Below are 24360 nucleotides of genomic sequence, written 5' to 3'. Positions count from 1 at the left end.
CCTTTGGCACTGTACCCGACTCCCACGCGATGTTGAATAGGCGTGTCAACCATGACAGCCCCTCAACACCCAGAGCCTTTAGCATTTCTGGCTGGATCTCATCAATCCCTGGGGCTTTGCCACTGCGGAGATGTTTGACTACCTCAGTGACCTCCACCAGGGAAATTGACGACGAAACACCATCAACCTCGTGCACTGCCTCCAACATAGAGGGCGTGTTATTCGGATTCAGGAGTTCCTCAAAGTGTTCCTTCCAACGTCCGACGACCTCCTCAGTTGAGGTCAACAGAGTCCCATCCTTACTGTACACAGCTTGGATGGTTCCCCGTTTCCCTCTCCTGAGGTGCCGGATAGTCTTCCAGAAACACTTTGGTGCCGACCGAAAGTCCTTCTCCATGGCCTCTCCGAACTTCTCCCACACCCGCTGCTTAGCCTCCGACACGGCAGCCGCTGCAGCCCTTCGAGCCTGTCGGTACCTTGCAACCGAGTCAGGAGTCCTCCAGTATATCATATCCCGGAAGGCCTCCTTCTTCAGTCGGATCTTAAATAACTTTCAATTTAATTTTCTCACTTTCTTAAATACATTGCACTTTCAATTTTACTTACTAAAAAGCCTTTTTAACTTTCGATTTTACTCATTTCTTTGCATATGTTTTCTTTTACTTATCTATTATTTTATTTTATTGTATAACAATGTTTATATGTGAAGCACTTTGAGTCTGCCTTGTGTATGAAAAGTGCTATATAAATAAAGTTGCCTTGCCTTGCCTTACAGCCAGGGACCGCCAGGGGGGGTGCTGCAGCACCCTAAGCACCCCCACTTCCCGCGACCCTGCAAGAAGATGTAGGTTACACTAAGCGTTATTTAAACGTAGCTCAATAATGTAGAGCAGAGATAGGTTTACACTAAGCGTTATTTAAACGTAGCTCAATAATGTAGAGCAGAGATAGGTTTACACTAAGCGTTATTTAAACGTAGCTCAATAATGTAGAGAAGAGATAGGTTTACACTAAGCGTTATTAAACATAGCTCAATAATGTAGAGAAGACATAGGTTAACCTAAACCACAATATGTTGTTTAAACATAGCTCAATAATTAAACTTAAATATCTGAGACTTCCAGTAAATCACATGATTTAGAAGAAACAGGGCAGTGTTGAAGAGACCAATGAGAGAGCAGATGACAACACAACCCTAACTGATTTGGCAGATCCCCAGAGTGAGCCCAGGCTGCTGCAGCCTAACGTTTTACTGTCATCTAATATCTAATAAACTAGGAATGTATTTTGTTATACTTCTTTCTCTCTTTTTTTAAAACAAGTTAAACACACACATACTGGTACTCTCATTAGCTCTCAAATTGTGAGCTCAGTATTATAAATACAACTGCAGCCATTACAACTGTGAAAGTGAGTACAGAAAGGGCAGGACTATAAGACTAGACATCTGGAGACCATTGGCTCAGACCAGGACTATAAGACTAGTCAACTGGAGACCAGTAGCTCAGACCAGTGGCTCAGACCAGGACTCTCAGACCAGTTGAGGCTCCAGAATGGACAAGACTACTTGTTTGTTGATTTTACTCATCTTTGCTCTGGAGTCTGTGTGTGCAAGTAAAAGGTAGGCCTAAATATATTAAAATATATTGCTCCACCACTGGGAAGTATCATGAAATTGAAACATTTCTTTTCATTATTTTTCACCCGTTTACTTGTATTTGTTTACTGATGAGGTTGACACATGATTTGAGGTTGACTTATGATCAGTGGTGGGCAGAGTAGCTAAAAAATGTACTCAAGTAAAAGTACTGTTACTTTAAGATTATAATTACTCAAGTAGAAGTAAAAGTACTCGTAAAAATAATTACTCAAGTAAGAGTAAAAAAGTATGCAGTGAAAAGACTACTCAAGTACTGAGTTTCTCCGATTTATTTTTTAAATAAACAGAGCAACACAAACGGTACAAAATAGACACCAACAAAATATAAAACAGCAATGTTCAAATAAAGATAATGTAAATAACATCCTTTTAAATAAATAAGAGTTTTAAAAATAAAGTGTGTGTGTGTGTGTGTGTGTGTGTGTGTGTGTGTGTGTGTGTGTGTGTGTGTGTGTGTGTGTGTGTGTGTGTGTGTGTGTGTGTGTGTGTGTGTGTGTGTGTGTGTGTGTGTGTGAGACTCTGTTCGAGCCTGGGCCCCGTTTCCCGAAAGCGTCGTTAGCCTAAGTGGATCGTGAAGTGCGTCGAAAGGGCATCGTAGAGTTTTCACCGCGTTTTCCGAAACTATCGTTGGTCACGAACGTCTTGAAAACGCTCGTAGCTAACGAGTACTCCAGGGGTGCTCGTAGGTACTCGTAGGACGCTAAGATGTCAGCTATAGCCTCAGTGGCGTCACCATCGGACATTCCGTATATTGGATGCGTTTTATTAAAACGCATTGCGCCTTTATGTTCTTAGTTTGGTAATTAATAAAGATTATTAATTAATTTATTAATAAAGATGTTAAAATGGCCAAAATAAAACGGGACAGTCCAGAAAATGTTTGCGCAGGCAGGGCACTCAAAATGTGTGAGAGAAAGTGGGGGGATTTGTGCAGACTGACATAGGCTACTCATAAAACGTAGCATAAAATAATGTAATTTTTTTTTTTAAATTAAACAAATTAAAAAAAATAAGAAATAACGAAATTAAAGAAATTAAAAAAAATAAAAAATAAACAAATATTTTTTTTTATAAAAAACAAGCAAAGAAGCAGGCAAAAGGCTGGGATATGGTGGGGATTGGTCACGTTGACGGGAATGTTTAGTGACATGAGGGAGGGTGGAGGGGGTTAAAAATAAGTCTCAATCACTATTCGACGCGCATGAAAACCAGCCGCGTATGAGGGAGGCCGTCCTCACACCGATCTTCCTCATCGTCATCGTCCTCAACGTCCTCCGGTTCAAGCAATGCCACCCCAGCCTTAGCTGCAATGTTGTGCAACATAGCCGTCACACATATCACGGCGCATGACTTGGCCGGCGAAAACTGGAGCCCTCCGCCTGACTTGTGAAGGCATCTAAAGCGCAACTTCCACCTCCCGATCGTGCGCTCAACGATGCACCGGGCCAGACGGTGGGCTTCGTTGTATTCCTCATCATGGACGTTTCCCGGGTTATTCACAGGTGTGAAGAGGAATTATTTCAGGGGGGAAAATGCAGTGAAACGCACAGTGCGTTCAGGATTAGGACTGATATATGTCGGTTTAAGCCTAATCAATTGTGTTTTAATGTCTTTAGCATTCATATAATTGCAGTCTATTTTTTTTGTAGGCTACTCTGCTGTTGTCCTTGATGGGGATATATTTTAACCCTTTTTAACACAATTTTCCTGCGACATTCCTGCGTCTCCCCCTCCTACGGAGCCCATTTCAGCACCGTGTCAGTAGACAGTTACAATCCTACGACGTCGTGAGTGCAGCGAATGCGCGTTCACGTTAAGAGGAGTTTCGGGAAACGCTCCAAAGAAATTGACGATGGATCGCAAGATCCATCGGGAGAATGATCGTACGAGCGAAGATCCATCGTTATCGGGAAACGGGGCCCTGCTGCATGAGAGTTCAATGTTGTCATTAGCTGTTACGTCTTTCTGACCAATCGCAGTTCAAGGCCGACCTGGGCTGTGCCACTTCGGGAGGGGGCGCTCAGTTACTCCCCTCTAGATAAAAGCGAATTGGTTGCGACGTTGACCCGGCGCCCCCGAAACGTTGACGGGCCACAGGGAATTCACCCAACTCTCCCGATTACCACTCTGCGTGTGCGTGCGTGCCTGTGTGTGTGTGCAGGCGTTATTCAATTGCCTCTCGGCCGCTTGTTCCCGCGATCTCGTCCTTTCGGTCATCACCCAACCCTCATGACCATAGGTGAGGATTGGAACGAAGATCGACCGGTAGATCGAGAGCTTTGCCTTGCGACTCAGCTCTCTTTTCGTAACAACGGTGCGGTAAAGCGAACGCAATACCGCCCCCGCTGCTCCGATTCTCCGGCCAATCTCACGCTCCATAGTACCCTCACTCGCGAACAAGACCTCCTTCACTTGGGCTAAGGAATATTAACGTGATAAAAATAGATCTTGCATGTAATAAAAGAAAAGATCTAAAAAAACAAAGTAACGACCGTCACGTAGCCAAATGGAACGGCGTAAAAGTACCGTTCTTTCTTCGAATATTTACTCAAGTAAAAGTATGTTGCAATAAAACTACTCCTAAAATTACAATTTATCCAAAAAGTTACTCAAGTATTTGTAACGGAGTAAATGTAGCGCGTTCCTACCCACCTCTGAACACCACCTTGAGGATGGTATGAGAATGACATGTAGTCATGACGTTGGTGCCATCATCCGAAATTTGATGTAAAGATAAACCTGTGTGAAAGTATGTAGTAAAAATAAAATGAAACAAAATGACACAGCAGAATAAATAATGAGTCAGAAAATAATTGGAATAATATGAGATTAATAGAGCTCAAATGAAATCACTCAATAATGTAGTTCAGACATAGATTACACAAAGCATTGTTTAAACAAAGCTCAATAATGTAGAGAAGAGCTGGGTTACACTAAACATTCTTTAAACATAGCTCAATAATGTAGAGAAGACATAGGTTACACTAAACATTGTTTAAACATAGCTCAATAATGTATGGTAAGACATAGGTTACACTAAACGTTGTTTAAACATAGCTCAATAATGTAGAGAGGACATAGGTTACACTAAACGTTGTTTAAACGTAGCTCAATAATGTAGAAAAGACATAGGTTACACTAAACGTTGTTTAAACGTAGCTCAATAATGTAGAGAAGACATAGGTTACACTAAACAATGTTTAAACATAGCTTAATAATGTAGTGAAGATATGTTACACAAAACCACAATATGTTGTTTACACATAGCTCAATAATGACGTTTAAATATCAGAAACTTCCAGTAAATCACATGATTTAGAAAAAACGGGGCAGTGTTGAAGAGACCAATGAGAGAGCAGTGAACCCAGGCTGCTGCAGCCTAACGTTTACTGCCATCTAATATCTAATAAACTAGAAATGTATTTTGTTATACTTCTTTCTCTTTTTTTAAAACAAGTTAAAAAACACACTTACTTGTACTCTCATTAGCTCTCAAATTGTGAGCTCAGTATTATAAATACAACTGCAGCCATTACAACTGTGAAAGTGAGTAGAGAAGGGGCAGGACTATAAGACTAGACATCTGGAGACAATTGGCTCAGACCAGGACTATCAGACCAGTTGAGGCTCAAGAATGCACAGGTCTACTTGTTCGCTGCTTTTACTAATTTTGGCTCTGGAGTCTGTGTGTGCCAGTAAAAGGTTGGCCTGAATATAAAAAATAATATTACTCCACCACTGGGTAGAATCATGGAATTTAAATATCTACTGTTATTTTTTCATTTATTTATTATATTCTTATTCATGAAATGTTAACATTTCGTGATTTAAATACTATTTTAATTTACATTTGTGAAAGTACAGATTCTTCATCTCGGCTCCAAAAGTGTTCCACGTCAACGTTAAGGAGAAGGTCTTTGTTCAGACCTCCTCGGCCACCACGCTCTATCTGGAGGATGAGAGGTCAGGCGAGGTTGTGTCCGATAAAAAGACCACTTCATCTAATGGTGGAGCCATCCAAACCGTGGAGCTCATGGTAAGATAACGTGCATACGTTACACTAAACCACTGTGGTTAGACATAACTCAATAATGTAGAGAAGATATAGTTTACACTCAACTACTGTGGTTAGACATAGCTCAATAATGTAGAGAATATATAGGTTACACTAAACCACAGTGGTAGAAGATAAAGGTTACACTAAACCACTTTGCTCAACAATTTAGAGAAGATATAGGTTACACTAAAAATCACTGTGGTTAGACATAGCTCAAGAATGTGTCTTAGCTCAGGTGGTAGAGCAGTTGTGTTGTAACCGAAAGGCTGCTGGTTCAATCCCCAGCTCCTCCTAGCTGAGTGTTGATGTGTCCCTGAGCAAGACACTTAACCCTAACTGCTCCTGACGAGCTAGCTGTCGCCTTGCATGGTTGACTCTGCCGTCGGTGTGTCAATGTGTGCATTAACCGATGTGAGTTTTTTGGATAAAAGCGTCTGCTAAATGCCGTAATTGTAATGTGAAGAAGATATAGGTGAAACTAAACATTTAGACATAGCTCAATAATGTAGTCGAGACACAGGTTGCACTAAACCACAATACGGTGTTGAATCATAGCTCAATAATCTAGACTAAAACTGTTGCTTTTCATTTGCATATTTTGCACTTGAATTTTGTTTTTACAAGTGTACATTTTAACATATATTCCATTCATGATTGGTACAGATAGACAGGGAGAGGATGGCCGATCTGCCATGGTTTAAGTCCGATCCGTACCTTCTGCTGGTGGCCGAGACACCAGTGAGGAAGATGACCCGCGTGCTGGTGTCCATGCACAGGGGCTACCTCTTCATCCAGACCAACCAACCGCTGTACAAACCATCAGATCAAGGTCCGACCGCACAACACCAGCCCCTTCTTCAACTCAATCTGAACTATATCCTTCTTGTACGTGATATATTACTCGTCCCACGTTATTCATTCATGCGTTTTACATGATCTAACTTCCAGTCCAGTACAGGATCTTCGCACTCGACCACACCATGCGACCCTCAGAGGAAGTAATTGAAATATCCGTCATTGTGAGTATTTTGTGGGATGTGATGCGTCTCAAATCTGATCTTCTAAGGAGACTTTCGAAGACTGTTGCACTTTTCATGATTTGAATGGATTCTCATCTTTCACAGAACCCATCTGGGATCCGTCTGAAGCTGGACTCATCGCTCCGGGCTCCGTTCGGTGGTATGTTCAGAGGTGATCTGTACCTACCTGGCGTCGCTGGGTACGGAGGCCCATCATAAAACCTGCATGACGGCATTTAACCTGTTCCACAGCTCCTTATTCCTCTTTCCATTGATTTATTTTACATTCATGGGTTTCTTTTTAAGACTGGGTACATGGAAAATTGTTGCACATTATGAAGGAGATAAGAAACATGCTGCTACTCTGGAGTTTCAGGTCCAGAAATTTGGTGAGTGTTTACATTTATCTTAACCTTGTCAGCGTTGCAGCTTTATGCATTTCATTAGCAAAAGTGACCTGTTGTTTTTTAACGGCAGTTTTACCAAGTTTCGAGGTGATCATAAACTCAGAAGAACGCTACGTTCTGTTGGAGCGCGAGACGTTTACCTTCACGGTGACGGCCAAGTGAGTTCTGATGAATCAAGCTATGAGCACATGAATGACCTTAGCTTAGGCAGTGGTCTGACAGTAGCGACCTTTCACGCAGGTACTCGTACGGGGAGACGGTGGCTGGGAGCTTCCACTCCTGGTTCAGGGTGGCCGGCCTGCAGGGCTCTGAGTGCCTCAAAGTCTCCCGGATGATCCGGGGACTGGAGAAGACTGGCTCGGTGAGCACCAAGCTAAGTTGTTAACTGGGGAAACTTACAATAAGAACATTTGTCAGAGGAAAGAGAAAGAACAATATATCGCTGTCGGTACACTGAGGATGTCCATAGAAATGGCGGGGGGTTAGGGGGGAGGCTATGCAGAGTCTAGGGGAACTCTGAACTAGTGAGTCTGGAGGCTTTTTCGGAAGCGAATGAGAAACCGACTTCAACTAAAATAAAGTAAAAACCCAAACCTCTTTCTTGACAGATTGAAGATGGTGTCGGCACAGTGACTCTCAGGGCTGAAGAGCTAAAGACACAGCTACAAACCCAAGGGTGTAACGTCACCTACTTGGAGCAGGAGGGTGCAGAACTGGTGATGAGCGTGTCGGTCACAGAACAACAGAGTACGTTTGCCGTTTACACAGTAATGAAGCGATGTACGGTCATGCACGCGTTGGTTGTGGGCTGGGGGCGGGGCTAATCCTGGTCATGTGCTTGCAGGCAGTGAGATGCAGGAGGCGGAGATATCTCTTCCAATCGTTTCTCGACTTTATGAAATCGACCTATCTCGAATTCGATCGTATTTCATTCCTGGAGCTCCATTAGACATTGTGGTAAGTAGGTATATATTTATATAAATATGTATAAATAATATAAATAACAATAATAATTAATTATCATTAATTATTATATTATATTTTATTATATTAATACCAAAAAGGTAATTGTATATACAATATTATAATTATAAAATATGTAATCCTAAAAAATATTGGTAACACTTTATAATAAGGTGCCATAATAAAGAGCAAACTAGTTATTACCTAAACCTTTGATAATATTTGTTAGTTGTTACTGAAATATCTATTTGGCACAAGTTAATAGTTTATTTTCACTGACCACCGAGTGTCACTGACTCACTGGTTAGGGTTAGGGTCATGTGTTAGGGTTAAGGTAATGTGTTAGGGTTAGGGTTAGGCTCGTATGTTAGGGTTAGGTTTAGGGCCGTGTTTTAGGGTTAGGGTCGTGTGTTAGGGTTAGGGTTAGGGCCTTGTGTTAGGGTTATGGTCGTGTGTTAGGGTTAGGGTTAGGGCTGTGTGTTAGGGTTAGGGTTAGGGCTGTGTGTTAGGGTTAGGGTTAGGTTTAGGGCCGTGTGTTAAGGTTAGGGTCGAGTGTTAGGGTTAGGGCCTTGTGTTAGGGTTAGGTTTAGGGCCGTGTGTTAGGGTTAGGGTCTTGTGTTAGGGTTTGGGTTAGGGCCGTGTGTTAGGGTTAGGGTCGTGAGTTAGGGATAGGGTTAGGGTTATGCAAACAATTAATATTAAATTGTTGATGAAACAATAATTAACTTGTGCCAAATAGATATTTTAGTAACAATTAAGAAATATTAACAAAGGGTTAAGTAATGACAAAATTGCTATTTATTATAGCACCTTACTATAAGTTATTCAGTGTATTTTTTTATTTACATATATATATATAAAATAAGAACAAAAAATATGTAATTATTTTATTCATATTTATTTTTAAAGACACATATACCTATTTATAGTAATTCAAAAATGTATATATATAAATATAATTATTTTTTTATGGTTATTATTATGATTTGTATTAGTATGATCACATTATATCATTTTTATCAGTATGAGTATTAGGCTAGTATTTATTTGGATTTTTTCGTTTATTTGACAGGGACAATGCACAATATATAATTGAGCCAGATTCTAACCACAAGGCTAATTTACATCTGTTGTCCCTGCCATCAGTATGATTGATAGATAACCTTTGACCTCCCGTTGTCAGGTGCTCCTGCGTCTTCCGGATGGTTCTCCAGCCTCTGAGGTCCCGGTAGAGCTCAGTCTCATGGGGGAAAACGTACCGCTGGTCACCAACCAGGAGGGGGCAGCGGTGCACATCTTCAATCACCCAGCTTCTCCTCCTGCACAAATCACTGTTAACGTAAGAGTGCCAAGATATCGTTTTCATCAATATCTTCACATTAACCACTTCCCACCATGGCAGTTTTGTATCATCTTCATTTGCAACAGGTCCGAGCCGGCACCGTGACGCAGGAGAAGGTTTTGAAGCCCATGTCCTCGCCCAGTCAGCACTACCTGTACATCAGCGTTCCCACCGGGAAGTTCAAAGTACACCAACAGCTCGACGTCACGTTCAACACCATCAACGGTCTTCCCAAAGGTGGTTTGGTGTACTACCTGGTGAGCTATCGTCATCGTCATCATCATCATGATCATCTTCATCATTTTCATCATCATCATCATCTTCATCATCATACACAACGTCGTCCATGTTTCAGCCGAGCGAGGGTTGAGATGACCGTCGGGTGAATCGTGTGTTGCAGGTCTTGAGTCACGGGGCTCTGGTGCATCACGGCTCCGTGGTTGCGATTTCCCGACTGGGAGGCGCCGGGATCAGGATCACTGCCCAGATGGTGCCCTCCTTGCGTCTGATTGGCTACTACTACGACCAGCATGACGTCCTGGTGTCTGACTCCGTGTGGGTGGACGTGGTCGATAAGTGTGAGATGGCGGTCAAAGTGAGGACCTTTCTGTCTTGAACCTCAGAAACAATGTTGTATAAGCTTCACCACAACGGACGACTGAGTGCTGATTGGTTGTTGGGACGCAGGTCAGTCCCTCCATGAACCCCTCCCCGCCCGGGGGGACCATCGGGCTGGAGGTGGAGGTGAAGGGGAGGGCCAGGGTGGCTCTGCTGGTGGTGGACAAGGCCATGTACGCTCTGGACCGACGGAACAGACTGACAGCCAAGCAGGTTACATCCAGACTCACACACGCACGCACAGATACCCACATGCACGCAGTCACGCACGCTCCGCCACAAACACACACACCCTCTCTCCAACAAACACACACACGCACACACCCTCTCTCTCCTACACACACACCCTCTCTCTCCTACACACACACACCCTCTATCTTCTTTGTCGTCCTGGTCATTGTCCTGGTCTTTAGTATGAAGCTCTTCACCACTAGATCCCAGCACTGGATCCCAGCACTGCCAACAAAGTGCTGTGATGTAGACCGGGCGTGGCCAAAACGTGCATCTGAGAGGCCGAACTAGAAGAGCCTATACATTATTGATCAGCAACACTAAACCGTCCAACTCCATGTCTCACTCCATTGACCCCTGAACAGTCCCTCTGCTCAGACAGTGCCTCAGTCCCCCAGAGGGAGCCAGATCTGAACCCCAAACGCTTGGCATGCATGGTGTATAGATCAGTCCCTCCAGAAAAATGTGGCGTTTTTTATGATTATTGCGGCCAAAAATCCTTGATTATGCGACACATTTTCTTAAAAGATGCAATGAAATATGCGGCAGATTTATGCAATTTTATGCGATGAAATTGCGGGAACTTGCAAAAATTGCGGGAACTTGCGAAAAATGCAGCTTTTCGATGACGTTCACGTCGTGTAATTACGTCACTTCATAACGTTCCCATGGCAACAGGGGGAAATGGCTGCTCTTGTGTGAAGTAAACGCAACATTTTTCAACTTTCTGCTAAGATATATGTGACTTTTTTGCAATGAAAATGCACATATTTCGCGCGGGAATCTGCTGTTTATGGGGTGAAAGTGCGGCATATTTGAAAAAATGCGGCCCCCGCATGAATATGCAGACTTTGGCTGATTATGCGTTGAATTATGCAATCGCATAATCGTGTTTTTTCTGGAAGGACTGATATATAGCCCTGCTTTAGCTAGCCCCGCCAATATAGCAATACCATCCAATCACAAAGTACAAAATACAGCGTCCACAAACACAGTGCAACCCACACCAATAAACAGCTTGTCATGGCATCACTGCTCATACTACGTGTGAAAACCCCTCACCGAATGGTTTAGTCTGTTTTGTGTGAGAAGAGCTTCATCAATAAAGTTGGGTTGACCCCCCAGGTGTTCTCTGCCATGGAGTCCTACGACCTGGGCTGCTCATACCGAGGGGGGCCCGACCAGGACTCCATCTTCACCGAGGCCGGCTTGTCTTTTGTGTCTTCAGGTTCAACACCCAAAGCAAATGGTATTGAAAGCAAGACTCGCTCCTAATAAAATATAATATAATTAATAATATAATAATAGCATTCGATATTTCAAAAATGTTTATTCCATGAGAAACACATGTAATACTGTCTAGTATGTGTCTCATCTCTCTTGGACCGAGAGAGTACAAAGTGATCCTTCAGAATCTCTCTTTATACTTCCCTCAAAGTGTGTGTACGGTATAAGCTCCAATGACCTAATAAGGGCGTCATTCCTCAGCACTTCCTCTAGGGTCCAGGTGTAAACCCCATGCTGCACGGTGCTCCAGACGGGCCTTGGACCTCCGACATGAGCTCCTGGAGCTGAGTAAGGCAACAACTACATTCACAAGGCAAAATATATAGTATGATATCATATTAGTTCAGCTAGACTCTGCATTGCCTTCATGCATTCCTTTTATTTATCATATTACACCATGTATTACACACACAAAGATATGCAGGCAACTATTTGTCTCTTTTTTTTTTAAAACATATATATTTAATTTTTTTTGGTTTGCAGGCAACCTCTTGCCTGCAGAATTAAGAAGGGCCGTATTCGGGCAACGGGCCGCTAGTTGAATAGGCCTATTATACGTACTGGCACTCAATGCACTTATATATGTTACACGTCCTTGCACATAAGAATAGTACTTAGCATTGTGTAGCATCTTATCCTAGCTATCTTTGTTGCATACAGGGAATAGGTAAACCTTGTTATTGTTAGTGCTTGTCACTTGGTTCAATGAATATCCTTACTGTACCCACAGCCATACGTAAATCCTTATGACAAATGATAGACGTATACTTTATTGATCCTTGGGGGAAATACATACTTATTGCTAGTCGCTTTGGATTAAGGCGTCTGCCAAACGCCCTAATTGTAAATGTAAATCTAAATGTGTCATTAGTCAGTGAATCAGGAAACTGCCCCATGGTGTGAGTGGACCTCCTCTGTCCTTAGAGGGGAACTTCTCCTCCATCCCCATGAGACGCTCCTGTGAGGAGAGGAGGAGGAGGGTGACCGAGATGAACGCAGAGCCTCAGTGTGCCGACATCTTCTTTAAGTGTTGTCTTCGGGGGGAGGCTCTGAGGAAGAGCGCCGTGGAAGACAACGGATTTGATAGAAGTAAGCACGTTAGAAAGAAGTCGTATCAACCAAAGGACCATTCAACGTATGTGATTGATTGATTAATTGATTGATGTAACATTGTTCCCTCTGTCTCCAGCTTCCAGTCTACTGCATATTGAGGAACATTTCATTGGCAGAATGGCCGAAAAGATCAGTCGAAATTTTGCTCCAAGTTTTGCATTTACATATTTCGATGTCATTGACCACCAACACAAGTAATGCAATATTTTATATTTTTTTGGTATTTTTTTAAAAAAATATATAGGAATATTACAAAAGGAATATTAACAAATGCAAACCTTTTTAGACACACATTATCTCTACCGAATTCTATTACCACTTGGGAAATTCAGGCAGTCACTCTATCTCCAACTCACGGTAACACTGACCTTCTGACCTTCCAGTTACCATTTCTAATATAAGCCAGTGTGTCGAGAATGAGCTTTTGTCTGGGTGTCCCATGCAGGATTCTGCGTGGTTGAGCCAATCGAGCTGAAAACCTTTAAGAACATCTTCGTGTCTCTGAGACTGCCCTATTCGGTCAGGAGATATGAACAATTGAGCATTGTGGCAGTCATCTACAACTATGGGCCTGATGCTGTACAGGTAAAGATCTGGATGACTGTTGGGCTCCTGGACATCTCAGTGGTTCCATCCACTATTTAGTCCTTCAGGTGCCTTATGCAAAGACTCATTAATGTAGGTCTGGTGTACGTCTGAATCTGTAGGTCTGGTGTGCGTCTGAACCTGTAGGTCTGGTGTACGTCTGAACCTGTAGGTCTCTGTCTGTAGGTCTCAGCCTGTAGGTCTCTGTCTGTAGGTCTGAACCTGTAGGTCTCTGTCTGTAGGTCTCAGCCTGTAGGTCTCAGCCTGTAGGTCTGAACCTGTAGGTCTCAGCCTGTAGGTCTCTGCCTGTAGGACTGAACCTGTAGGTCTCAGCCTGTAGGTCTTCTGTAGCTCTCAGCTTGTAGGTCTCAGCCTATAAGTCCCAGCCTGTAGGAGTCAGCCTGTAGGTCTCAGCCTGTAGGTCTTGTGTAGGTCTCAGCCTGTAGGTCTTGTGTAGGTCTCAGCCTGTATGTCTCAGCCTATAGGTCTTGTGTAGGTCTCAGCCTGTAGGTCCCAGCCTGTAGGAGTCAGCCTGTAGGAGTCAGCCTGTAGGTCTCAGCCTATAGGTCCCAGCCTGTAGGAGTCAGCCTGTAGGTCTGAACCTGTAGGTCTGAACCTGTAGATCCCAGCCTGTAGGAGTCAGCCTGTAGGTCTGAACCTGTAGGTCTTAACCTGTAGGTCCCAGCCTGTAGGAGTCAGCCTGTAGGAGTCAGCCTGTAGGTCTCACCCCGTCCCCTGGTCTGTGGTTCCAGCTAGCCGTTCACATGGAGCAGACACCCGGGCTTTGCTCCCCGGACTCCTCCACGTTCACAGCCTTCGTGAAGGTCAGCGTGGAGAGCGGGTCCTCCACACTGGTGACCTTCGCTGCCATCCCCATGATAAGCGGCGCTATACCCATCAAAATACGCCCTTATGATATAATCAATCGGTGGCAACCCGATGCCATTGAAAAGAGCCTGAACGTTTGGGTAAGTCAATGGATTGAATGTGCGTGTTTCTCATGGGGGGCAGATGGGTATGGAACTGGTAGTCTGGGTGAAAGCACTCAAGAAAGGTTCTCTGGCTATCATTACTTCATGGGAATTAACTAGAGCTGTCAAGCGATTAAAATATTGAATCGTGATTAATCGCATTAATGTCATAGTTAACTCTAATTAATCGCGATTAATCGCAAATTATTTTTCTATGCTAAATATCCCTTGATTTTTTTGTCCCATAATTCTTCTCATTTTAATTCTCTTATCAACATGGTGAAGTGCATCGGCTTGCCTTGTTCAAATGATTTTTTATTGATAACAACATTGGCATATACACTGATCAAAACAGGACGATACAAAAAAAGAGCCTATAGTGCAATTAAACGACTGCTTTGAACAAATGTCATTTGAACATAGCAGTCAGGCTACTGCTTCTTTGTTTTGAGCCAAAGAAAAAAAAAAAAAAAAAAAATCTTTTTTTTTTTTTTTTTTTTTTTATAAAATAATTACGTTAATCGCGCGATAAAAAATTTAACGCCGTTAAATTTGGTTTGCGTTAACGCCGTTAATAACGCGTTTAACTGACAGCTCTAGAATTAACCAATGAAGAGTTTACTTTGCAGTTTCAACTCTTAATGTCAAAGGTTCAATGAGTGTCTCCCTTTTTTTATGTTGTTTGTAGACAGAAGGAGAAGAAAAGACGAAGGAGATTACTTATAATTATGATTTGATAGGTGAGACTTCAAATTCAAACGTTTAATCATTGACTCTTTCATTTCTGATCGACCAATGGGTGCGCTGTTGTCTGCTCAGGGGGGGCTCCTTTCAGATTCTATGGAAACCTACCCAATGAGACGGTCCCCGGATCCTCCTCCAATAAATTCATTAAGATGGAAGGTGTGTGTTGAGCCCACTTGTGTCGTGGTAATGAACTATATTACAGTAGTTATTTATTTCAGTAAGTCACAGCTGAGTCCTATTCCCAGGGGCGGGGTTCGGCGAGTCCAGTACCAGGGTCCTCCTGTCGGCCGAAGGGGTCAACGGTCTTCTGAGGCTGCCTGGCGGCTGTGCAGAGAAGACCATGAAGCTGATGGCCCAGACAGTCCTGGCTCTGCGCTACCTGGACCTCAGCCAGCTGTGGTTCCAGCTGCCAGCCGGCTCCAGGGACCTGGCTCTGCAGAGGACTGACGAGGGTCAGTACGTCTGAACCACATCACTCCTCTCACGTCGGCTTACTGTTGATTATTTATGCCGCCTTCAAAACAGCTCGGAGGTTCGGAAGCTCTTACGTGTCTTTACGTAAACCTTCCCGATGCCCGCAGGGACCTCTTTGCGCATCTTAGCTGAATCAGATGAAACAGTTATTAGAACTGCTTGCGATGGTTGAACATGAGCGAGACTTTATCAGGCGATGTTTATAATTGTCAGCTATAATAAATTGTAATGCAAATGTTAGAATGGGTGTTAAGTTTGCCTCTTTGTGCTTGCTGCAAGTTCACTTCAGTCTATCAATGAAATGGGCAGCCATTGTTGTGACGTGGTCTGGGGGGACTCGGGTTGCTCTATTTCCGTGGGAAACTCTGAGCGATAACTCAGACCCAACAAAGTGTTCAAAGCACTTTCCTCTGAGCTTAAGATCTGAAACTCAAAAAACTCTCGGAAACTCTGAGCGTTTTGAAGGCGGCATCAGCGTGGTAGACATGAGGATGTCATGAGGATGATTTCATGATGATGATGTCATCAAGACATCAGAAAGATGTCGTGGTGATGTCATGAGGAAGTCGTGAGGATGTCATGATGATGATGTTGATGTCGTGTTGCTGTCATGATGATGTCACGATGATGTCATGAGGTTGAACAGTTGTCAACAAAGAGAAGAAAGTCGAGCATGAGCAAGCCCAGCACGCAAATATTTAAACAATTATGTTTTCTCTCCAGGTTTGACGAGAATTCTGACTTTCAAAAAAGCTGATGGATCTTATGGAGCATGGATTGCAATTCCATCAAGTTATTGGTAGGCATTCTATCTACATATTGTTGTGAATATCTTCCCAGGTTGGCTCCTGCTAAACAGCAGCACTGGCCGTAACCGTGTTCTGTTTTGACCACAGGCTCACCGCTCTTGTTGTGAAAGTGCTGTCTCTGTTGGCGGATCGCCAGATGGCCGGAAGGGGAGGCGGCCCGCAGGGTCACATTGGCAGGGACGTGTCCAATCAGGACATCAGCACTTCAGTCCGGTTCCTGATGTCCGTGAAGAAACAGGATGGGTCCTACTCAGACCCACACCCTGTGTACCACAGGGAGATGGATGTAGGCTGGTTTCAGGAGCACACTCACACATGGTTGGTTAAAGGAGACATATTATACCACCAGGTGTGAGTGTGATTAGCCGTTACAAGCCGTTTTGAAAATGTGCCTCTTCTGACATCACAAGTAGATGTGTCCACCTAGATGTGTGCTGGATAGATCAGTCTACCAGCCTACTCCGATATATCGGCCGATATATATTTAAAAAAGAAATTCCAGAAACGCGTAACAAAACATAAACAGATTTCCATTACATTGGTTATTTGTAGTTATTAGAGTCCTCACTAAAATAATACGGTAATGCAAATAAACTTTATTTTTTTTGTTTAATCGTCACAACAGAAAAGTCAAAATCAAAATTCATTAAACTTCTGATAACAAAAACAAAATAACCGAAACCAACATTTTTTAATTAATTTTTTTATTATTAATTAATCGCCCGATACCGATAGTTTGGAAAATGCCTAATATCGGCCGCTAATGTCGGCCCGCTGATATATTGGTCGGGCTCTAGACTAGCAAACGTTGCTCATCTATCCGTCATACATCTAGGTGGACACGCCGACTTGTGATGTCAGAAGAGGCCGATTTTCCAAACGGCTTGTACCGGCTAATCCCACCCTCACCTGGGGGTTCAATATGTCCCCTTCAAAGGTGTGCTTCTCCTGACCCCCCCCCTTCCCTCCACTGCAGGGGGGGATCAGAGGCGCTGGGAAGGACATATCCATGACGGCGTTCATCGCCGTGGCGCTGCAGCACGCCATCCCATTCGTCGAACAGAGCATGAAGAACGATGTGGTGAGCCACAGCTATCCATATAGCTACATATGCATATAGAGATATAGCCCAGTGTTCACGTTAGCCGGCTATAGCCGGACATTGGCCGATTGCACGCACGCATGGCCGGTAAAATAAAATGTAAACGGCCCACATGTCCGAGAAAAAAAAGAAAGAAGTTCACATTTATGTATGAATCAATCAGTAGCATATGAAAACCAGTAGCGGTTCCTGGCCAAGTCACCAGGGAGGCAAACACGAACGTGCATTCATGAACGCGCGCAATGCACCCGCACATGCATACACATGTCACTCAGTGGCCAAGCTGTTGAACACTGATTGGCTGTCATCACGCGAAATTCGCGTCAAAGTTGAAATATTTCAACTCGAGCGAATTTGTCGCGGCACAAATCCTCGTGAACGCGCTCGCCGAAAAATCTTTCCCGACTGGGCAAAGCTGGCCAAAATCGCCAGTACAATCCCCGTGTCCAGTGTTCCTGCGGAACGAGCCTTTTCTCTTCAAAACAGGATTAAAACATCTATCAGAAACCGCCTAGCTGAGGAAAAGGTGACGAGGCTGATACGCATATCGAGCCTTGGGCCGGGATTGAAAGACTTCAACTTTTCGCGAGCAGCGGAGCACTTCCATGCCATGAAGTTGCGCCAAAAGTGGCCTGCAAGAATTGCAATTATCAAATTAATAATTTTTTACTCGTATACCATTTTTGCGTAGAATGTCCGTCATGTTTTTTTTGCCTAGGCTAATATAATAAATGGCACTTATTGAAGCAACTTAGTTTGGGTCGTTTGTTGTTTAAATGTGGACTTTTGGTGATTATTTAATTATTAGTGAATAACATCCGGAAGATATTCCAAGTGTCCGATATTCTGGAATAGTGTCGGACATTTGTCCGCCCAGGAAATGTGCATGCAGTTACCCAAGTGACCCCTAGGGGTGCTGCTAGCACTGATTCAGAAACCATGCATGCTTTCTGGTTTGAGGTCTTTTCACTGTACTTCTACGTCCATAAACTTCTGAATTTATTTTGGTCCTTAGGTGGCTAGTATCGCCAGCTCGACGTCGTACCTCCTCTCCCACGTGGGGGAGCTGGAGAGGCCTTATGCTGTGGCCATCACAGCCTACTGCCTGGCCGTCTGTCTGCCTGACATAGACGGAGCCAAACCAGCCTGGAAGCAGCTCCAAGCTCTGGCTGCAGAAGGTCGGTCAGACACACAATGTCGGTCCAACAACACAATGCTCACACTGAAACAGTTGAATCTGCGTGTTTGTTGACTTCTTTACACTCCACAGATGACAACGGCTGCCGGTCGTGGAAAGACGATCCACAAAGCTCCTCTCAGCAGGATGCTATCACCGTGGAAACGACGGCCTACGCCCTGCTGACAGCTGTGGCGCACCAGGACTTCCCGTGGGCCGACAACGCCTCCTGCTGGCTGGTCGCGCAGGAGAACTACGGCGGGGGGTTCATGTCAACGCAGGTAACCTGGTTCCTTCATGGGAAATGAACAGAGCTGCAGTTCAACTATGAGCTATATTCAAGTTCAACTACAAGCTTTATTCAAGTAGGCCTACAACTACGAGCATTATTCAAGTACAACTAAGAGCTATATTCAAGTTCAACTACGAGCTATATTCAATCACAACTACAAGCTATATTCAAGTACAACTACAAGCTTTATTCAAGTACAACTACAAGCTAAATTCAAGTACAACCACAAGCTATGTTCAAGTACAACTAAGAGCTATATTAAAGTTCAACTACGAGCTATATTCAAATACAATTACAAGCTATATTCAAGTTCAACTGCGAGCTATATTCAAGAACAACTACGAGCTTAATTCAAGTACAACTACGAGCTATGATCAAGTACAACTATGAGCTAGGTTCACATACAACTATGAGGTATATTCAAGTAAAACTTCGATCTACATCGAAGTACAACTAGGAGCTATATTCAAGTCCAGTTGCTACGAGCTATATTGAAGTACAACTACGAGCTATATTGAAGTACTTTCTTGTGTCCAGGATACCATCGTGGCTCTGGAGGCTCTGGCAGAGTACGACGTGAAGAAGCCCGCTAAGTCTTTCAACAAGATTAACACATTGCACTTGTAACAAGCTTGACTTCTCGAATTTTCCCGTCGCACACACAGGATTGTTCTGCGTTGTGCTTCACTACGTCAGCCTACACAGACAATGTCCTAAATAAAATGAAATGCTAATATGATAAATCTAACAAAAAGGGTGGATGTCAATAATTTCATGAATGATCATGTTGTATGATAAAATTCTACTCTAAAAAAAAAAAAGTATTGATTCGTTCAGAAAACGTTCTCACTTGCAGTTGGAGCCAGGGAACGCCAGGGGGGTGCTGCAGCACCCTAAGCACCCCCACTTCCCGCGTCCCTGCAAGAAGATGTAGGTTACACTGAGCGTTATTTAAACGTAGCTCAATGATGTAGAGAAGAGATAGGTTTACACAAAGCGTTATTTAAACGTAGCTCAATAATGTAGAGAAGAGATAGGTTTACACTAAGCGTTATTAAACATAGCTCAATCATGTAGAGAAGACATAGTTAACATTAAACATTGTCTAAACATAGCTCGAAAATGTAGAGAAGACATAGGTTAACCTAAACCACAATATGTTGTTTAAACATAGCTCAATAATGAAACTTAAATATCTGAGACTTCCAGTAAATCACATGATTTAGAAGAAACGGGGCAGTGTTGAAGAGACCAATGAGAGATGAACACAACCCTAACTGATTTGGCAGATCCCCAGAGTGAGCCCAGGCTGCTGCAGCCTAACGTTTTACTGTCATCTAATATCTAATAAACTAGGAATGTATTTTGTTATACTTCTTTCTCTCTTTTTTTTAAAACAAGTTCAACACACACATACTGGGACTCTCATTAGCTCTCAAATTGCGAGCTCAGTATTATAAATACAACTGCAGCCATTACCAGGGGCGCAGATGGGATTTTTGAACTGGGGGGGACAAAGCTGTCAGCAAATGATTTCAACTCAATAAGTTATTTTTGTGTAATCTGGGCTTTAACTAGCGCTCAAGTAGTTACTTTCGTAATAGCCTATGGGCCAATGGTTTGCACTAAAATGCCATTGGAGATTTCTTATTTGAAATCATGGATAAACAACAGTGAACATTGTTAATCAATGGCCTAATTTATAAACACTAGACATATATAATGAAACTATTATTTGTCTGGAATGCCAATCACCCACAGAAACTTCATGCCTTATGCAAAATATGTTTTATATAAACATTTGTGTCGACACTCAGAAGTTTAAACAACAACATATTTACATGAATGAACAAAAGCCAAAGAAATTTACTGTCTAAGCAGACTCACTGAAGGACCCAAAGACATCTCTCCTCCTTTCATTACCCTCAACATACTGCTGGGCAATTTTTGGTCTGTCTTGTCTGTCTAGCCATTCTTGGTGCATATGGCACACAGCAATGCCATTGAGTCTTTTTTGTGTCATGGTTGATCGCAACCATGTCTTCAATCTGCGTAACCCACTGAAACGGCGCACTGCCTCGGCAGATGATATGGGCACCACCATCAACAATCTCACTAGTGTCTCTACCTGATCAAACAGGCCACGGACTTCAGGGGGCATTTCTTTCAAAGCATGCACTGCAGTTGTGTTGACCTTGTACTTGTTTTTAAACATGGCCAGTTGGACTTTCAACTCTCTCTCCTCTTTCAGTTCAGTTTTAATGTTGGGATTAGGGATGCACCGATTGTGAAATTCTGGGCCGATTCGATGATTAAAATAACACTTTGGCCGACAAAATGTTATTTATTCCCCCTTTCGTGCCAGGAAAACAAACCCTAACCCCCCACGCACACACGCACTCAGACATGCACCCACGCACCTCGTATACACGCACACACAATGACACAGGGGGATGCTTTTATGATTTGTATGAAATCAATCTGTTTATTTCAACAACTGCGCCATCAACATTCAACATCATAATTATTTCAACGTGGGATTAGGCAGATAGGCCTAAATGCGCCGAAAACAGATCGCTATTTATTTTACTAAACACAGCCTGCATGACGGTGAACTAGACACGTCTTTAGCATATGGAAACTATGGCCAAAAAAATAACTTCACACGGTGTGTCTTTTCACAATTTATTTGTTACCAGCATTCGTAGTGTTTATCAACTGAGCAATAGTCGCCAAAGACATTGACGTCGCTCAGCAACCGAAGATGCTCGCGGAGTGATACGACAGAAAAAAAATAAGCCGCCAGCGCGCACTTGTGGTTGGTTTACAAATAAAATTGAAAGAAAAAGTCATGTAGGAGTATTTCACTGTCTCGGAGAAAGATCGGTGTATGCAGTTTGTAAGACAGGTTCCAGTGACATTTCAAGAGGAGCAAGCCTCCGTTTTACCCGCGATGTTTGTCGCCTTTTGTAGCGACGTTGGGGGGGTCACTATGAATCTGAGGGGGTCATATCCCCCCCGTCCCTAGTGCCATCTGCGCGCATGGTAAGGGTTAGGGTTAGGGTCGTGTGTTAGGGTTAGGGCCGTGTGTTAGGGTTAGGGTTAGAGCCGTGTGTTAGGGTTAGGGTTAGGGACGTGTGTTAGGGTTAGGGCCGTGTGTAAAGGTGCGGCCACACCAGACGCGTATCTCGCGTAATTTTTACGCGAGATACGCGCGTAAAATGTTGCTTGACCATTTTGTGTCAAAAATGGTCGCATACGCGCCATACGCGCCTACGTCACTCGCCTAGATGAGTCCATGTCCATGCAAGTGAACGGAGCGTTCCCTCTTCGTCATAACTATCAAACCAAACATCCTTCACATTCACCGAGCGAACATTATGAAAGTAAAATGCACATTTCTCGCTAGAAATGTTTCCATAAAAGCATTTAATGGCGTAACTATGTTACTATTTCCACACAGAATAAAGAAAGATGTCGGCCGTATGCTTCTGTCCAAGCTCACTACTCCCTGCCAGTGACGTCGTGTCAAGCTCAACGCTGATTGGGCAACGCGGCTAATCGTCATGCGTATGAGCGTAAAAAGTTCAATTTTTTGAACTCTTGAAATGTACGCGATATACGCTATACACGCGTATAGCGCGTTAATATACGCGCCTCATACGCGCGTTACGCGCGTAAATTGTTGCTTATACACGTGAAACGCGTAATACGCGCGTAAACCAATGGTTCCCTATGGAAAAAATGGCGATTTTATACGCGAAGTACGCGAGATACGCGTCTGGTGTGGCCGCACCTTTAGGGTTAGGGACGTGTGTTAGGGTTAGGGTTAGGGCCGTGTGTTAGGGTTAGGGCCGTGTGTTAGGGTTAGGGCCGTGTGTTAGGGTTAGGGCCGTGTGTTAGGGTTAGGGTTAGGGCCGTGTGTTAGGGTTAGGGCCTTGTGTTAGGGTTAGGGCCGTGTCTTAGGGTTAGGGTTAGTGTCGTAATCCAAAATATTATATTTTACCTTTATTTTTTTATTTACATGAAATAAAAAAGAACAAAAATAAGAACAAAAAATATAATTATTTTATTTATTTTTAAAGATACATATATATATTTATATTAATTCAAAAATTAATATATAATAATTAAATATTGTTTATTATTATTATTAGGATTTGTACTAGTATGATCGTGATCGTGTCATCTGATCTGAGGCCGCATGTTTTGGACACTCGGGTAAAGAGAGGGGCGGAACTGTCAACCGACCACCATCTGGTTGTGAGTTGGATCAGGGAATGGGGGAAATTTCCGGATAGACCTGGTAAGCCCAAACGAGTAGTGCGGGTGAACTGGGAACGTCTGGAGGAGGCCCCCGTCCTAGGTATCTTCAACTCACACCTCCGGCGGAGCTTTTCTGGCATTCCTGTGGAGGTTGGGGGCATTGAGCCGGAGTGGGCGGTGTTCAAAGCCTCCATTGCTGAAGCTGCGGTGGCTAGCTGTGGCCTCAGGGTCTTAGGCTCCTCAAGGGGCGGTAACCCTCGGACACCGTGGTGGACACCGGTGGTCAGGGAAGCCATCCGACTGAAGAAGGAGGCCTTCCGGGATATGATATCCTGGAGGACTCCTGACTCGGTTGCAAGGTATCGACAGGCTCGACGGGCTGCAGCGGCTGCCGTGTCGGAGGCTAAGCAGCGGGTGTGGGAGAAGTTCGGAGAGGCCATGGAGAAGGACTTTCGGTCGGCACCAAAGTGTTTCTGGAAGACTATCCGGCACCTCAGGAGGGGGAAACGGGGAGCCATCCAAGCTGTGTACAGTAAGGATGGGACTCTGTTGACCTCAACTGAGGAGGTCGTCGGACGTTGGAAGGAACACTTTGAGGAACTCCTGAATCCGAATAACACGCCCTCTATGTTGGAGGCAGAGCTCGAGGTTGATGGTGTTTCGTCGTCAATTTCCCTGGTGGAGGTCACTGAGGTAGTCAAACATCTCCGCAGTGGCAAAGCCCCAGGGATTGATGAGATCCAGCCAGAAATGCTAAAGGCTCTGGGTGTTGAGGGGCTGTCATGGTTGACACGCCTATTCAACATCGCGTGGGAGTCGGGTACAGTGCCAAAGGAGTGGCAAACCGGGGTGGTGGTTCCCCTGTTCAAAAAGGGGGACCAGAGAGTGTGTGCCAATTACCGGGGTATCACACTTCTCAGCCTCCCTGGTAAAGTCTACTTCAAGGTGCTGGAAAGGAGGGTTCGGCCGATCGTCGAACCTCAGATTGAAGAGGAACAATGCGGTTTTCGCCCCGGACGTGGAACTACGGACCAGCTCTTCACTCTCGCAAGGATCCTGGAGGGGGCCTGGGAGTATGCCCATCCGGTCTACATGTGTTTTGTGGATCTGGAGAAGGCGTATGACCGGGTCCCCCGGGAGAAACTGTGGGAGGTGCTGCGGGAGTATGGGGTAAGGGGGTCTTTCCTCAGGGCCATCCAATCTTTGTACTCCCAAAGCGAGAGCTGTGTTCGTGTTCTCG

At 43.9% G+C, this 24360-nt stretch overlaps 1 protein-coding gene across 1 annotated transcript; it reads left to right on the top strand.

Moving 5' to 3' along the window:
- Nucleotides 1-5235: 5235 nt before the first annotated feature.
- On the top strand, nucleotides 5236-19602 carry LOC115545548 (complement C4-like). Its single transcript, XM_030358846.1, has 30 exons — nucleotides 5236-5362; nucleotides 5525-5696; nucleotides 6381-6546; nucleotides 6666-6736; nucleotides 6842-6936; nucleotides 7043-7125; nucleotides 7214-7301; nucleotides 7384-7504; nucleotides 7752-7890; nucleotides 7988-8100; nucleotides 9290-9445; nucleotides 9535-9705; nucleotides 9849-10043; nucleotides 10136-10279; nucleotides 11423-11546; nucleotides 11786-11872; nucleotides 12509-12673; nucleotides 12774-12891; nucleotides 12984-13054; nucleotides 13143-13282; nucleotides 14035-14250; nucleotides 14942-14993; nucleotides 15073-15156; nucleotides 15246-15452; nucleotides 16198-16273; nucleotides 16371-16569; nucleotides 17260-17364; nucleotides 18401-18563; nucleotides 18656-18843; nucleotides 19392-19602. The coding sequence occupies exons 1-30, from the start codon at nucleotides 5295-5297 to the stop codon at nucleotides 19479-19481; spliced, it is 3867 nt and encodes a 1288-aa protein (XP_030214706.1). The 5' UTR covers nucleotides 5236-5294; the 3' UTR covers nucleotides 19482-19602.
- Nucleotides 19603-24360: the final 4758 nt, after the last annotated feature.

The sequence above is a fragment of the Gadus morhua genome, chromosome 6 (assembly GCF_902167405.1).
Source record: "Gadus morhua chromosome 6, gadMor3.0, whole genome shotgun sequence".
Lineage (NCBI taxonomy): Eukaryota > Metazoa > Chordata > Actinopteri > Gadiformes > Gadidae > Gadus > Gadus morhua.
The sequence above is the reverse complement of the archived record's forward strand: the minus strand, read 5'-3'. Positions and strand labels throughout refer to the sequence as shown.

What these genes read in the sequence shown, in the direction of transcription:
- LOC115545548 (XM_030358846.1), top strand. Translation starts at nt 5,295, where the DNA reads ATGCACAGGTCTACTTGTTCGCTGCTTTTACTAATTTTGGCTCTGGAG. An exon ending in GTCGGTCACAGAACAACAGA is followed by an intron (nt 7,891 to 7,987) that starts GTACGTTTGCCG and finishes ATGTGCTTGCAG; the next exon opens with GCAGTGAGATGCAGGAGGCG. An exon ending in TAAATTCATTAAGATGGAAG is followed by an intron (nt 15,157 to 15,245) that starts GTGTGTGTTGAG and finishes TCCTATTCCCAG; the next exon opens with GGGCGGGGTTCGGCGAGTCC.